At 49.0% G+C, this 16,279-nt stretch overlaps 1 protein-coding gene across 3 annotated transcripts; it reads left to right on the forward strand.

The window, feature by feature from the left end:
- Nucleotides 1-3,101: 3,101 nt before the first annotated feature.
- On the forward strand, nucleotides 3,102-12,921 carry LOC142296077 (uncharacterized). Of its 3 annotated transcripts, none has more exons than XM_075339292.1 (2): nucleotides 3,102-3,181; nucleotides 12,723-12,921. In XM_075339292.1, exon 2 carries the CDS (start codon nucleotides 12,736-12,738, stop codon nucleotides 12,919-12,921), a length of 186 nt encoding a protein of 61 aa, XP_075195407.1. In that variant the 5' UTR covers nucleotides 3,102-3,181; nucleotides 12,723-12,735. The 3 variants fall into 3 exon arrangements, with proteins under 3 accessions (XP_075195407.1, XP_075195408.1, XP_075195409.1); XM_075339293.1 differs by having other exon boundaries at nucleotides 3,132-3,216; XM_075339294.1 differs by having other exon boundaries at nucleotides 3,181-3,254.
- The last annotated feature ends 3,358 nt before the right edge of the window (nucleotides 12,922-16,279 follow it).

The raw sequence follows: 16,279 nt of genomic DNA on the forward strand, positions 1-16,279 counted from the left end.
AAAACTTTTTGATCGCTTTTTATTACGTTTTGTCTGTGTCAGTATGATGAAAAAGTGACATTTTAGTGTTTTTTATTTATGTTTTTATGGCGTTCGCTGTACGAAATAAATAACGACAGTCTTATAGATTGGCATCGCTGCTCTGGAATGACCCAATTACCGTATGTGTATGGAGGTTTTTTTGTTTGTTTTAACAGCAAACACTGCTTCTTTTTTTTTAGTGGTGAAACTGTTTTTTGTGGGTTTTTGGGGTTTGTTTGGGAGGGGGAAGTTCCACATTTTAGGTATTTTTATTTTTTATTATTATTAATTTTTTTTTTTTTCTTAACTTCTTCACTTAGTCCAACCGTGGGACATAAATATTTTTTACTCTGATTGCTGGTGTCATTCACTGCAGGACTCGTGTCCTGCTTTGCCAGAGACCCGTCTGTAACTCACCAACAGAGCCTGTTAGGCTCTGCTTATAGCAGGATCTAAGGCTATGTGCCCACGGGACTCTGTATCTGTGGATTTTTCTGCAGCTAAATCCGCAGCATTCCCCCGGAATCCGCACCTTTTCATAGGTGCTGATTTTGTGCGGATTTCGTTGCGGATTTTGCAATTTTTTTTTTACATTCAATTGAATAGGCAAAATCCGCAGGTAAATCCGCAACAATAATTGACATGCTGCAGATTTTTCCGCACAGAAATCCACATGATTTCCGCTGCAGAAAAATCCGCAGCGTGGGCACAGCATTTCCCAAATGCCATAGAAATGGCTGGGGAGTAGCTGTGCTGCAGATTTCTGAAAAATCTGTGGCATTTCCACGAGAAATCCGCGGCAAAATCCGCGCATTTTCCGCAGCGTGGGCACATAGCCTAACAGCCCATTGTATTCTGGGACATCAGATAACTTCAGGGTACCATGTCAACCATCAGCACCTGTGATTACGATTGTGGGGTGGCGGGCAATGATGTCAAAGGGTGTCTTTTAACCCCCTTAGATGCCAGTGACGCGATTGACAGTGGTATTTAAGAGGTTACTCAGCTCCAATTGGTCCCGAGATGGATCAGGGTGTTATATACAGCTGTTGCTCATAGGGGGCACTATTCGCTTATTCCTCATCGCAGTTTTAGGCTATGTGCCTATGGGACAATGTACCCGCGGATTTTGCCACAGGTTTGTCCGCAGCTGCTGCCCAGAATCCGCAGCTATCCATTGCTGCGGGATTCGAGCATTTTTGTTGCGGTAAACCTGCGGGACAAGTGCGGAAATACCTGCGGACGTCCTGCTCTCCATCTCCATTGTGGAAAGGCGGGAGATCCACAGATATTTCAGCATTAATAATTGACATGCAGTTACGTGCAGCTGCGGCAAAATCCGCAGCATATTCCACAGCCGCACATACCGCAGCATTGATACAGCACCCCCCAAATCCCATAGGATAACATGGGGAGTGTCTGTACTTGCTGGAACCTGCGCATACGGCGTTAATGCAAGTCTATGCAAAAAAAAAACGCAACCTGCGGCAAAAAAAAAACGGTTGCGTTTTTTCTGCAAAGCGCCGGATTGTGCCGCACAGGAAAAAATGGATGTGTGAAAGCAGCCTTACTGATACAGGCACATTGATTGGGTATTGCACATTGAGTATTTGGTCAGTTTTAACCTCAGTATTCGTAGCCAAAACCAGCAGTGGTGCTCGTGTTTCTATTATACGTTTCCTCTGATTGTTCCACTCCTGGTTTTGGCTACAAATACTGAGGTAAAAAGTCACCAAATACTTAGTGTGCACGTGGTCAGATTGACCCCTGTGTGTGTACTATATACACCCACTACATAATACAAGTCAGCGTGTACTACCTCGAATTCACCACCAGGTGGCGACATTACCCCTGGATTATATAAGTGTTCCACTTTCTGCCTCACGCGCTATACCTATACAGTAGTTTCCTGATAACCATAAAGGTGGTGATAACTCATTTCTTCTACTTGTTACCTTTCTATGTCTATAATATTCGGGGCCTCATCTACAGGGATCAGACCACGGGGAGAACTGGAATCGGCGGCAACGAAATGAAAAAGGGCAACAGATCTCCTGTGGTAATACACAGTGCCCAAACTAAAGATGGCCGCTGAACTACGGCGTCTGTGTAGGGTCAGAATGTGTTGGGGTTTTTTTTGTTTGTTTTTTAAAGTTAGTTTAAATTCTCACTCATTAAATGGCAGCTGGATAAAAAGGGGGAGTGGTTCTTTTTCTAATAAATTACATTTAACTGTCCAGATGCTTGGGGTTTTGGGTTCTGATTGTGAAAGGGTTGCCTTATTCCCTGGTGGTTACATGCTGGCACAGCCACGTGAAGGGCCGCACACATACAATTCATGGATATGTGCTAAACTCTAGATAGACTGGGATCTGACCGATAGGACCCCTTTTATTCTTGTTACAATGATTTAGCCAGCTGTGTTCTTGTAGCCCGTCACCGTGTTCTTGCGTTCAGTCGCTGTGTTCTTCCAGTCCATCGTCGTCCTCAAAGACAATCTGTCACCATGTTCTCGTGGCCCATCGCCATGTTCTTGTAGTCCAGTCCGTCGCTATGTTCTTGTAGTCCGTCACCACGTTTCTGCAACCCGTCCCCATGTTCCTATAACCTAGCGCCATTTTTTTGCAGTCCGTCGCCATGTTCTTGTAGTCCGTTGCCATGTTCTGACAGCCTGTTTCTATGTTCTTGCACCCTGTTGCCATGTTCCTACAGCCCGTCCCCATGTTCCTGTGGCCTAGCGCCATATTCTCGCAGTTCATCACCATGTTCCTGCACTGCGCTGACATGTCCTTGCAGCCCATCGCCATTTTCCTGTAGTCCGTCGCCATGTTCTCGCAGCCCGTTGCCATATTTCTTCTGCCAGTTGCCATGTTCTTGTAGTCCATCGACATGTTCCTGCAGCCCACTGCCATATTTTTGCTGCTCATCGCCATGTTCTTGCAGCCCGTCGCCATGTTCTTGTAGTCTGTTTTCTTCCCCTCGTTTTCTACTATCCCGATGGAGCTGTTACACAACAACCAATCACCGCTCATGTTCCATTGAATCTTACATTGCCCAATATGAGAAGCGCGCTCCTATTGGTGGAAGGTTGTCAGCGAGATTCCCGGCAGAGAAGGTGACCTGTGCGCGGTGCTGTCGCTTCCTGCCGGTGTGCACGCAGGTGAGGCTGAGCTGTGGGGCCCGGTGTGCACGCAGGTGAGGCTGAGCTGTGGGGCCCGGTGTGCACGGTACAGGTGAGGCTGAGCTGTCAGGCAGGTGGCTGCGCCTCCCATAACATATCACACTCACTCAGTGCGGACTTCTCTTTACACAGTGATAACAGTCCTGTCAGTGTCACGTGATGTGGAAAGCTGCAGCCTGAAACTCCCTGCAAACCCATCCGTGTGTCTGCACCGGGCTTCAGGGGAAATGCTCTGATAATGTCACCACTGGAGTCCGGCAGCACGTGGTCACAGCTTATTGGTTGCTACGGGCAACGGTTCACTTTCGCTAAAGCTTTTTAATATACAGGTTGAAAAATGCTTCTGTCTGTCAGGTTGAACCAACCTGCCCCAGTTATACATTCGCCCACCATTGGGGTTGGCAGGAGGAAAGCATCTGCCCCTCCTCTCCAAGTTTCTGGGCCATTGCTACGTCTTGTGGGTGGGCACCACAATCTCACTGCTCTAACTGTAAAGAACCCTTTCCTATATAAATGTTACTCCACAGATAGGAAACGATTAGCACGTTGGGGACATTTTGTAAACGTCATTCAGCTACGCCGGTCGTGCGCCGTACCAAAAATACAACTACAGGAGGAGAATATTGGAGTACAAAATCATTTTATTCTTTAACCCCTTAAGGACGAAGCCAGTTTTGTCCTTAATGCCCAGGCCATTTTTTGCAATTCTGACCAGTGTCACTTTATGAGGTCATAACTCTGGAACGCTTCAACGGATCCCGGTGATTCTGACATTGTTTTTTCGTGACATATTGTACTTCATGATAGTTATAAATTTAGAACGATATTTTTTGCTTTTATTTGTGAAAAAATCGGAAATTTGATGAAAATTTTGAAAATTTTGCAATTTTCAAACTTTTAATTTTTATGCCCTTAACCCAGAGAGTTATGTCACACAAAACAGTTAATAAATAACATTTCCCACTTGTCTACTTTACATTAGCGCAATTTCTGAAACAAAATGTTTTGGGGTTAGGAAGTTAGAAGGGGTCAAAGTTCATCAGCAATTTCCCATTTTTTCAACAAAATTCACAAAACCATTTTTTTAGGGACCACATCACATTTGAAGTGACTTTGAGAGGCCTAAGTGACAGAAAATACCTAAAAGTGACACCATTCTCAAAACAGCACGCCTCAAAGTACTCAAAACCACATCCAAGAAGTTTATTAACCCTTCAGGTGCTTCACAGGAACTAAAGCAAAGTGGAATGAAAAAAAGCAAAAAATAAAATTTTACCTAAAATGTTGCTCTACCCCAAATTTATTCACTTTTAGAAGAAATAACACAACAAAATGAACCCCAAAACTTGTTACCCACTTTCTTATGAACGCGCCAATACCCCACATGTGGTCAGAAACCTTTGTTTGGACAAATGGGAGGGCTCGGAACAGAAGGAGCAATATTTGAATTTTGGAAAGCAAATTTGGCTGAAATAGATTGCGGGCACCATGTTGCATTTACATGTCCGCCAAGGTACCTAAACAGCAGAAACCCCTTACAAGTGACACCATTTTGGAAACTAGACCCCTTAAGGCTTCTATCTAGGGGTATAGTGAGCATTTTGGATCCACAGGTACTTCACAGATTTTGATAACGTTACGTTGTCACATTGAAAATTTTCATTTTTTTCTCAAAAATGTTGCTTTAGCATCAATTTTTTCACTTTTTCAAGAGGTAATTCCAAAAATGTGACCCCAATGTTTGTTACCCACTTTTTTATGAGCGCGGTGATACCTCACTTGTGGTCTGAAACCTTTGTTTGGAGAAATGAGAGGGCTTGGAACGGAAGGAGCAATATTTGAATTTTGGAAAGGAAATTTGGCTGAAAAAGATTGCGGGCACCATGTCGCATTTGGAGGACCCCTAAGGTACGTAAACAGCAAAAAAACACCACAAGTGACCCCATATTGGAAACTAGGCCCCTCAAGGAATTTATCTTGATGTTTGGTGAGTACCCTGAACCCCCAGGTGCTTTACAGAAGTTTATAACGTTGAGCCATGAAAATAAAAAAATAAAATTTTACCACAAAATTGTTACTTCAACCAGGTAGCTTTTTTTTTCACAAGGGTAACAGGAAAAAAATCACCATGAAATTTATTGCGCAATTTCTCCTGAGTTTGTTGATATCTTGTATGTGGTGGAAATCAACTGTTTGGGCACACTACAGGGCTCAGAAGAGAAGGAGTGCAATTTGACTGCAAAATTGGCTGGAATCAATAGCGGACGCCATGTTGCATTAGGAGAACCCCTGAGGTGCCTAAGCAGTGGAGGTCCCCCACAAGTGACCCCATTCTGGAAATAAGACCCCTCAAGGCTTTAATCTAGGTGTATATTGAGCATTTTGAATCCACGAATACTTCACAGAATTTGATAAGCTTAGGTTGCCATATTGAAATTTTCATTTTTTTCACAAAAATGTTGATTTAGCGACACATTTTTCACTTTTTCAAGAGGCAACAACAAAACGTGTACCCCACAGGTTGTTATCTAATTTCTTGTGAGCGCAGGGATACCACACATGTGGCCAAAAACCTTTGTTTGGATAAATGGGAGGGCTTGGAATGGAAGGAGCACCATTTGAATTTTGGAAAAGTTGAAGTAAATTGCGCGCACCATGTCACATTAGCAGGGCCCCTTGGGCACCTATACATCAGAAACCCCCCACAAGTGACCTCATTTTGGAAACTGGACCCCTCAAGGATTTTATTCAGGAGTATAGTAAACATTTTGAATCCACAGGTACTTCACAAAACTGTTGCTGTAGCAAAAAATTTCTCACTGTTAAGGGGGCTTTACACGCTGCGACATCGCTAATGCGGAGTTGTTAGGGTCACGGAATTGGTGACGCACATCCGGCCGCATTAGCAATGTTGCTGCGTGTGACACCGATGAGCGATTTTGCATCGTTGCAAAAACGTGCAAAATCGCTCATCGGTGACATGGGGGTCCATTCTCGATTATCGTTACTGCAGCAGTAACGATGTAGTTCGTCGCTCCTGCGGCAGCACACATCGCTATGTGTGACGCCGCAGGAACGAGGAACCTCTCCTTACCTGCCTCCCGGCCGCTATGAGGAAGGAAGGAGGTGGGCGGGATGTTCCGGCCACTCATCTCCGCCCCTCCGCTTCTATTAGGCGGCCGCTCAGTGACGTCACTGTGACGCCACACGGACCGCCCCCCTTAGAAAGGAGGCGGTTTGCCGGTCACAGCGACGTCGCCGGGCAGGTAAGTATGTGTGACGCATCTGCGCGATGCAGCGATTGCCCGTGTCGCACAACAGATGGGGGCGGGTACCCACGCTAGCGATATCGGGACCGATATCGCAGCGTGTAAAGTAGCCTTTAGGCTATGTGGCCATGATCCAGCGACACGGCGTCTAGTACCCAGTGTCGGCCTCCTGCAGAAATGTGAGTGTTGTCCACGGGAGAACGCAGCTGCCCATGCCCACGATTTGGGTTCAGGCTGCTGTGGACTTTAGTTCTATTCTACCTGCAGAGAACACTCATCTCCGCAGCATAAATTGACATCCTGAGGCTCGGGAAGCTGCGCCACAGGTCGATTTATGCTGCGGAGAAAAGAAACAGTGGGCACGGGATTTCTAAAAATCCTGCCACTGTGCTTCTACTGCACAACGCAGCGTTATGGACGCAGGGAAAACACTCTGCGCCCAAAACGTTGCAAACCCTGATTGTGGGCACACAGCGTAAAATGCTACAATGGATGAATGGATAGATGTCAAACATATATAACGTCCCACCCCCCTGCATATTCTAAGCTGGCGCCCTTTAGTGCCTTTCATGTGACACTAAAGGATGCCTAGCCTTGTATTTAGCCCAAAAAAAAAAGAATTAAAATAAATGACGTGGGGTCCCCCCTATTTTTGATAGCCAGCTAGGGTAAAGCAGACAGCTGTAGCCTGCAAACCACAGCTGACAGCTTCATCTTGTCTGGTGATCAATTTGGAGGGCTCCCCAAGCTGTTTTTTTTTTTTTTAATTATTTATAAATAAATAATTAAAAAAAACAAACAAACGTGGGGTCCCCCCAAATTAGATCACCAGCCAAGGTGAAGCTGACAGCTGGGGTCTGGTATTCTCAGGATGGGAAGAGCCACGGTTATTGGACTCTTCCCAGCCTAAAAATAGCAGGCCGCAGCCGCCCCAGAAGTGGCGCATCCATTAGATGCGCCAATTCTGGCGCTTCGCCCCAGCTCATCCCGCGCCCTGGTGCGTTGGCTAACGGGGTAATGAATGGGGTTGATACCAGGTGTGTAATGTCACCTGGCATCAAGCCCAGCAATTAGTTATGTCACGGCGTCTATCAGATACCCGACATAACTAATTGACAGTAATAAAAAAAAAAATTGACAACAAAAAAAAATTTATTTGAAAAAACACTCCCCAAAACATTCCCTGATTGACCAATTTATTGAAAAGAAAAAAAAAAAATCCACAATAATCCATTTGGACGTCCCACGTCGACTCTGGACCTTCTAGAATATGGGGGACACGTTCAGGGAACGTATCCCCCATTTTCTAGGAGGGCAGACCCTCCATTTGAGGAGAGTGGGTGCAAAGAATCTGCACCCACCCTCCCTGGGTCACAGCTGCAGAGTGCGAGCAGCCAGCACAGCTCTCTGAACACAGGAAGCTGACAGCTGCGCTCTGCTCATGTGACCGGAGTCTGCTGAGAAGGAGCCGGAGGAGGGGGCCGCGGAGGATCAGAGCTGCGACAGGTATGTATGACACCGGGGGACACCGGGGAACACCAGGGGGGGGGGTAGGGGGGGACCCGGCAGGGCCTAGGGAGCAGGTTTCTGTCGCATGTGTTATGGCACATACGACAGAAACCATAGGAACAGTGGAAATGCGGCCGGCGCGCTGCTGTGATCGCCGGTGCGCGCGGCCATCTTGGATTTTCGGGAGGGGGTTGGGGGTCGGGGGGGGCACTTTGGGGACACCGGGGGACCGGAGGGAACCGGGAAAAAGATTTATCTCCCATCTGGCATGTTTGATCATGCCAGATGGGAGATAAATCATTTTTTACCGGCGCGGTCATTTACTATAACTTGATGATCGGTATACGGTGTATACCGGTCATCAGGTGAGCGGGGACCGGAAAAACCGGCCCGAATCATGATCTCCAGGGTCTCAGCTACCCCCGGCAGCTGAGACCCCGGAAATTTTCTGACTCTGGGGGGCGCTAGACCCTTTTTTCCGACCGCCGTTAAAAAGCGGCGGATCGGAAAAAGTACCCTTATTTACCGCCGTTAAAAGGCGTATCGGCGGTCGTAAAGGGGTTAAAAATCATGTGTAAATAAATAAACATTAGATATATAAAAAGCAAAGCAAGGTGCTGCTATAAAGTACGGGGACAAATAGAGTATGGAAGCCAAGTGGCCTAGTATGAGCTGCACCAGTGTAATATAAAGGAGAGTGAACACCCTGTAAATAGAAGGGGTAGGACCCATAGTATGGACAGGCTGCCCCACTAACGCCGGTGATGATTCGGTAGGCACTTATGTGACGCCCTGGACCCCAGGGGTCACAGAATAACACATACACTCACACCCTCCCCCCCGGTCAGGAACATCAAACAAAACCCTTGTTGCCTCCCTCCAGGGTCTGATGTCCACACCAGGTGGGGCGGAGCCAGGCGGTTGGCCCCACCCACTGAGGAGTTCACAGGCCTGGAGGCGGGAAAAGTTAGTTCAGTCTTAGTTGAGTGGAGGAGTGTGAGAGGAGAAAGTCTGTGTGTGCCTGGGTCGGAGCCCAGGCACGATCAGCAAGGTCGGCAGACGGTGGTGGCTGTCTGCAGGAGTTGGTGGAGGTTTGCGGAACTGTAGGACCGGGGTCGGGCGGTGGCCCGCCGGTACCGAACCGGGGAGCAGATTAAAGCCAAGCACCAAGGCAGGGTACTCAGACCCCGATTAGGCTCGGAAGCCGCCGCAAAGGTTGAATTCTCTGATTGCGGTCTGGACCTCAGGGGTTCATTCCCAACCAAGTCCCGTCAGAAGGCAACAGCCCAACCCGTCCCGATAAGAGTCACCGCCAACGGCCAGAGATCCAAGGGCCAGCGCCTGCGGGCAAAATGGGCTCTCCCGACACGTACAAGCCGGGGAGCGGACCACCCGTGGGAATCCATAGGGGTCAAACACTTACACACAGGTGCAGAGAAAGACAGCCGCCATCAACCCATCCGGGAAAAGTGAAGACGCCGCAGCCGACTGCGGGCCCCGTCCATCCAGCCGTTTGGTTTACCAGAGACTCTGTTCTTGTCTACCTGAGTGAGTACACCAGTGCCATCCGGCGCCACGCTGCACCGCAACATCGCACCCGCGTCCACGCTGCCTCCCCACATCGGCACCTGCATCTATCCCTACTCCCCAACCGGGGCCCCGGGACCAACAGCCCCTACCCACGGAGGGGTCAACACCTTAGCTGCTCTCCGCCATCGCTCCCGGGATCCCCTGTCACCAGCAGCGGTGGTGCACACCATCACCACAACCCGTGGGTGGCGTCACAACCGACATCCCACCACCAAACCTCCCCCTTTTCACTCGTGGGCGAGGAGGCGCTGCTCGAGCCCCCGGGTCCGGCCCCGGGCTCGAGCCGCCGAGGGGCAGAAACACTGGACCCGAGTGCCAGCGAACCCTCAGGCGAGCGGCGTTCCCGACCCCTCCGCCCGCGACACTTACATGTGTGAGGAGGTTGTTTCGCCCTTCCTCCTCAGGAGTATTGTGTTGGGGAAGGGAGAGCCAGATTTTCAGAGTGTAATTGCACCAGTCCATGACTGGAGTAGTATTTCTGCCCTGCCTAACGCTGGTGGTTTTGATGGATCGAGGGTGTAGCTACCTGCTGGCTCCTTCCCTGTTCTACTTATTGAGACAGGGCTAATAAAAACTGCAGTGAAACCGGCCAAAGTCGCAACATATTTGCACATTTCCACGTTGCACAAAAATGTGACTTTTTGTACCAGAAATCGTAGCTGTAGGCTTTGTACACACGGCATCTTTAAGACGCTGACTGAGCTTTTTCAGGTAAAGCCACTTCAGGAACAGACCGGCAGTCATTGTCTTGAAGTGGCTTCATCAGGGATTTTACCGGCGTTCTTATTGCAAATATTTTTTATTAAACACCTTTTAGATGGGGAACATGTTTTCCGAAAGAAACTTTTAAAGGCAACCTGTCAGGTCCAATATGCACCCAGAACCATGAGCAGTTCTGGGTGTATATTACTAATCCTAACTGTCCCTCTATCTGGTAGCATGGATAAAGAGATCTATAGAAAAAGTATTACTTAAGATCTTTTACCATATGCTAATGAGCGCAGGGACTAGTCCCCTAGGCGTTAGTCACCCCTCATTAGCATGTTAGTATGTCCCTGTGGGCATGCTATCATGCTAATGAATACACAGTGTCACAGGATGATATCACTCACCTCTCTGCCGCCATCGCTGGATTTTGGCTCAGTGCGCATGACCCTGGAATTTCGCTCATGTGCACTACTTCAGTTTGAAACCAGGACACATACACCCGGCTTCATAGTGCGTATGATCCAAACTCTGGGGTCATGCGCACTGAGCTGAAATCCAGCGTATGGCAGCGGAGAGGTGAATGATATCATCCTGTGACACTCAGTATTCATTAGCATGTTAGTACACCTACAGGGGTGTACTAACATGCTAATGAGGGGCGACTGGCTGGGGAACTGACGCCCAGTGGACTAGTCCCCTCGCTCATTAGCATACGATAAAAGATCTTTAGAAAAACTTTTACTAATGATCTCTTTATCTATGCTAGTGTATACAGGGACGGTTAGGCAGGGATTAGAGATATGCAGCCAGAACTGCTCGTGGTTCTGGGTTCATATTGGACCTGACAGGTTCCCTTTAAGGAAAGTAGATGGTAAATATTCGTATATATGTTTCTTCCTGTGGTCCAGCCACTGCTTGAGTCTCAGTGTTTTGTCTGCAGTGGTGACATCATGTTACTGCTGCAGCCAATCACTGAGCGTTGTGCTGAGATGGAGAGAGCAAGCAATAGCAACAGGGAGAGATCTCAAGAGGTGAGATGTGAAAAAGTACCAACCGTCTCCGTGAAAGAGGGAAAGCACACGATGAGGAACTAAGTGCAGGATAGAAGCTGTGCTGCTATATGAGCAACGAGGACAGCAGAATGCCGGATGCATAATCCTCCAGTTCAGCCTGTATTACTGGGAGAGACAATTCCACATGAGAATAAGCTGAAACGTGGATCAGGCAGAAAACAGCATTTCAGGGGGTCTGAAAATGAATGAGGGAAAGAAGAAGATTGCTGTGTGAAACTTACTGCAATATGTAATGGATATCAAAAACCTTTTTCTATGTCGGAGGTCTCCATAGCCATTTAGCATGCTTTTAGAGCAGGGTTCCCCAACTCCAGTCCTCAAGGCCCACCAACAGTGCATGTTTTCAGGATTTCCTTAGCATTGCACTGCTGTTGGAACCAGCACCTGGGCAGGTAATCACATTAACACCTGTGCAATACTAAAGGCCCCGTCACACTAAGCAACATCGCTGCTAACGAACAACTTTTGTGACGTTGCTAGCGATGTTGCTGTGTGTGACATCCAGCAACAACCTGGCCCCTGCTGTGAGGTCGTTGGTTGTTGCTGAATGTCCTGGGTCATTATTTAGTTGTTGCTATCCCGCTGTGAAGCACAGATCGCTGTGTGTGACAGCGAGACAGCAACAACTAAATGTGCAGGCAGCAGGAGCCGGCTTCTGCGGAGGCTGGTAACCAATGTAAACATCGGGTAACCAAGAAGCCCTGTCCTTGGTTACCCGATATTTACCTTTGTTACCAGCCTCCTCCGCTCTCACTGTCAGTGCCGGCTCCTGCTCTGTGCACATGTAGCTGCAGCACACATTGGGTTAATTAACCCGATGTGTGCTGTAACTAGGAGAGCAGGGAGCCATACTCAGTGTACGCTGCTCCCTGCTCTCTGCACGTGTAGCTGCGTGCACTGGTAACCAAGGTAAATATCGGGTTGGTTACCCGATATTTACCTTAGTTACCAAGCGCAGCATCTTCCACGCGGCGCTGGGGGCTGGGGGCTGGTCACTGGTTGCTGGTGAGCTCACCAGCAACTCGTGTAGCCACGCTCCAGCGATCCCTGCCAGGTCAGGTTGCTGGTGGGATCGCTGGAGCGTCGCAGTGTGACATCTCACCAGCAACCTCCTAGCAACTTACCAGCGATCCCTATCGTTGTTGGGATCGCTGGTAAGTTGCTTAGTGTGACGGTACCTTAAGGAAATCCTAAAAACCTGCACTGTTGGTGGGCCTTGAGGACTGGAGTTGGGGACCTCTGTTTTAGAGGACTGAAATTGGCACAACTGGATATTCTTGTAGAAAATCATGCGTCTTTCTCCAGTCCCCGCTGTGTTATTTCCAGTTTGTAGCATTATTGTTCTTATATATATTTTTTGTTTTTGTGTAGATTGATTCCAGTGATGGGACTAAAATCAGTATGGAAGAGCTACAAAGTTTTGATTGTTATGGGAGCAAGTCTTGGAGTAGTGCACTGGGGCTGGATTAACATGCAATCTAATCCAGTATTTCATCCTGAGGGTCAAGGTCGATTACCATCCATTTTTCGATTTCTTTCGAGTAAAGAAATGGATCCAAAAGAGAAATAGTGGTGTGATTGTGGTTCTTTAGGTAGGTGTCTATTGCATCCATATGTATTAACAACTATTACATACAATAGTATATTATGGCCCTCAAAAACTAAAATTCGGGTCATTAATTTATGTCTTCTATATGTAAAATTAACTAATCTGTAGTAAAGTTTACACACTCCTTAGGCTATGTGCGCACGTTGCGTACAGTTCACTGCAGAAACTTTTGCAGCGATCTGAAGAGCACATGTGCGCTTTAAATCGCTGCAGAAATGTCCGTAGTGAAGCAGATTCCATGCGCTCTGCCTGCAGCTCCTCCCATAGACCGAGCAGGAGCTGCCGGCAAAGCGCACGGAAGAAGTGACATGTCACTTCTTTTTACGCAGCGCTTCGGCAGCAGCCGAAGCGCTGCGCTCTAAAACGCCACGTGCGCACGGCCCCTGCACAATCTCCATAGACTGTGCAAGGGACGCAGGACGCATGCAGTTACGCTGCGCTACAAAGCGCAGCGTAACTGCATGTATTTACGCAACGTGCGCACATAGCCTTAGGCTGCTTTCACACTACGTTTTTTTAACATGCGTCCTGAACGTTTTTTTAACGCAAAAACGGATCCAGTGCAAATGCAGTTTCATTTCAATGCATTTGCAATGGACTCGCGTCAACATGCGTTCACCTGCGTTTGTGTGCGTTATAGTGAGGATCCAGCGACTTGCAGTTTTTTAACATTTTTTAAAAACGCTACTTGTAGCGTTTTTGAGCTGCGTCCAAATACTGCAAATCGCTGGATCCTGACTATACTGCACGCAAACGCATGTGAACGCTGGCATGCTGATAGACAGGATCCTGCTTGCTCTACTGAGCATGCCTAGAAACCAGCCTCGGGTGATCAGTCTCTCTCTCCCCCTCCCTCGGTCTCTCTCTCCCCCTCCCTCTGTCTCTCCCTCCCCCTCCCTCTCTGTCTCTCCCTCCCCCTCCCTCTCTGTCTCTCTCTCCCCCTCCCTCTCTGTCTCTCTCTCCCCCTCCCTCTCTGTCTCTCTCTCCCCCTCCCTCTCTGTCTCTCCCTCCCCCTCCCTCTCTGTCTCTCCCTCCCCCTCCCTCTCTGTCTCTCCCTCCCCCTCCCTCTCTGTCTCTCTCTCCCCCTCCCTCTCTGTCTCTCTCTCCCCCTCCCTCTCTGTCTCTCTCTCCCCCTCCCTCTCTGTCTCTCTCTCCCCCTCCCTCTCTGTCTCTCTCTCCCCCTCCCTCTCTGTCTCTCTCTCCCCCTCCCTCTCTGTCTCTCTCTCCCCCTCCCTCTCTGTCTCTCTCTCCCCCTCCCTCTCTGTCTCTCTCTCCCCCTCCCTCTCTGTCTCTCTCTCCCCCTCCCTCTCTGTCTCTCTCTCCCCCTCCCCCTCTCTGTCTCTCTCTCCCCCTCCCCCTCTCTGTCTCTCTCTCCCCCTCCCCCTCTCTGTCTCTCTCTCCCCCTCCCCCTCTCTGTCTCTCTCTCCCCCTCTCTGTCTCTCTCTCTCCCCCACCCCCTCTCTGTCTCTCTCTCTCTCCCCCACCCCCTCTCTGTCTCTCTCTCTCCCCCACCCCCTCTCTGTCTCTCTCTCTCCCCCCACCCCCTCTCTGTCTCTCTCTTTCCCCCACCCCCTCTCTGTCTCTCTCCCCCACCCCCTCTCTGTCTCTCTCTCTCTCCCCCACCCCCTCTGTCTCTCTCTCCCCCACCCCCTCTCTGTCTCTCTCTTCCCCACCCCCTCTCTGTCTCTCTCTTCCCCACCCCCTCTCTGTCTCTCTCTCTCTCCCCCACCCCCTCTGTCTCTCTCTCCCCCACCCCCTCTCTGTCTCTCTCTTCCCCACCCCCTCTCTGTCTCTCTCTCTCTCCCCCACCCCCTCTCTGTCTCTCTCTCTCTCTCCCCCACCCCCCCTGTCTCTGTCTCTCTCTCTCTCTCCCCCTCTCTGTCTCTCTCTCTCCCCCCCACCCCCTCTCTGTCTCTCTCTCTCTCCCCCCCACCCCCTCTCTCTCGCTCTCTCGCTCTCTCTCTCGCCCCCTCTCCTCTCTCTCTCTCTCTCTCTCTCTCTCTCTCGCCCCCTCTCCTCTCTCTCTCTCCCGCCCCCTCTCCTCTCTCTCTCTCCCGCCCCCTCTCTCTCACCTCCTCCTCAGAGCTGCGGATACTCGTAACCAAGGTAAATATCGCGTAACCAAGCAAAGCGCTTCTCTTAGTTACCTGATGTTTACGTTGGTTACGTGTGCAGGGAGCAGGCAGCCCGGCTCCTAGCAGCTGCGGACGCTCGTAACCAAGGTAAATATCGGGTATCCAAGCAAGTTACCCGATGTTTACCTTGGTTACGAGCCTCCGCAGCTGTCAGATGCCAGCTCCCAGTCTATCACATTCAGTTCCACTGACTCCCGATCACATGACTCCAATGCCCGCCCATAAACTTAAAGTGACAGGATCCTGCAAAATAACACATGCGTTTTTTTGCTGTAAAAGCAGGATCCGCTTTTACAGCAAAAAAACGTTCATGACGCATGTTAAAAAAAAGTAGTGTCAAAGCAGCCTTAAATGGGTTCACCAAGAATGTGATAATATGGCCCCCTTCAAGTAATTCAAACAACAGCCTGTCCTAGTCACGTGTCGGGGTGGGCTGCAGTCCAAGGAAACGGCTCCCAAGACCTGTGTCTCAACTGACAGGAGCTGAATCCTAAACACACACATTCGGTTGACTGCAGGTTGGAAAAAAAAGTCTTTTGTGCTGTCAGTCTAGGAGATTTATTTTGTTTATTTCTTCTCCTGTCACAGTCCTTCTCCCGCAGCTCAATATAGAATAAAGTCTGGCTCACTCAATAAATTGCTGGTGCCTCCGAGAAAAATTAGATTAGTGGCAAAAGGTAACTCGGGCACACAAGAAAAATGAGAGTCTGAAACAATGATATTTGAACTTCAGTTCGCTTGTTTTATTGATGCAAAGGACCAAAAATTAAGGCTATGTGCGCACTTACCGGATTTTGCCGCGGATTTTTCGCGGATTTGCTGCATGTTTCGCTGCAGAAAATGTTCATAACATCTCTGCAGTGAATCACCAGCAAATCCTTTGGAGAAAAAAAATCCTGTGCGCACTGGGCGGAATTTGACAGCTGCATGTTTTGCTGCGGGAATCCCGCAGCAAAAACAAGTGCATGTCACTTCTTTTCCGCACATCGCTGCGGGATTTCACTCCATTGACTCCAATGTAATCGTGAAATCCCGCAGGGAATAACGCAGGCAGCAAATTCTGTGCGGTTCACTGCGTTTTCCTGCGTTATTCCCTGCGGTATTTTGCGGTTTACCTCCGGTAATGTACATCGCCTGTCTGCGGTTTTGCAGGGAAGTGATGTCATTACAGGAAGAGGAAGCCG

This window comes from Anomaloglossus baeobatrachus, chromosome 3, assembly GCF_048569485.1.
Source record: "Anomaloglossus baeobatrachus isolate aAnoBae1 chromosome 3, aAnoBae1.hap1, whole genome shotgun sequence".
NCBI lineage: Eukaryota > Metazoa > Chordata > Amphibia > Anura > Aromobatidae > Anomaloglossus > Anomaloglossus baeobatrachus.

Excerpts from the sequence above, each read along its gene's own strand:
- LOC142296077 (XM_075339292.1), top strand. The coding sequence starts at position 12,736 with ATGGGACTAAAATCAGTATGGAAGAGCTACAAAGTTTTGATTGTTATG.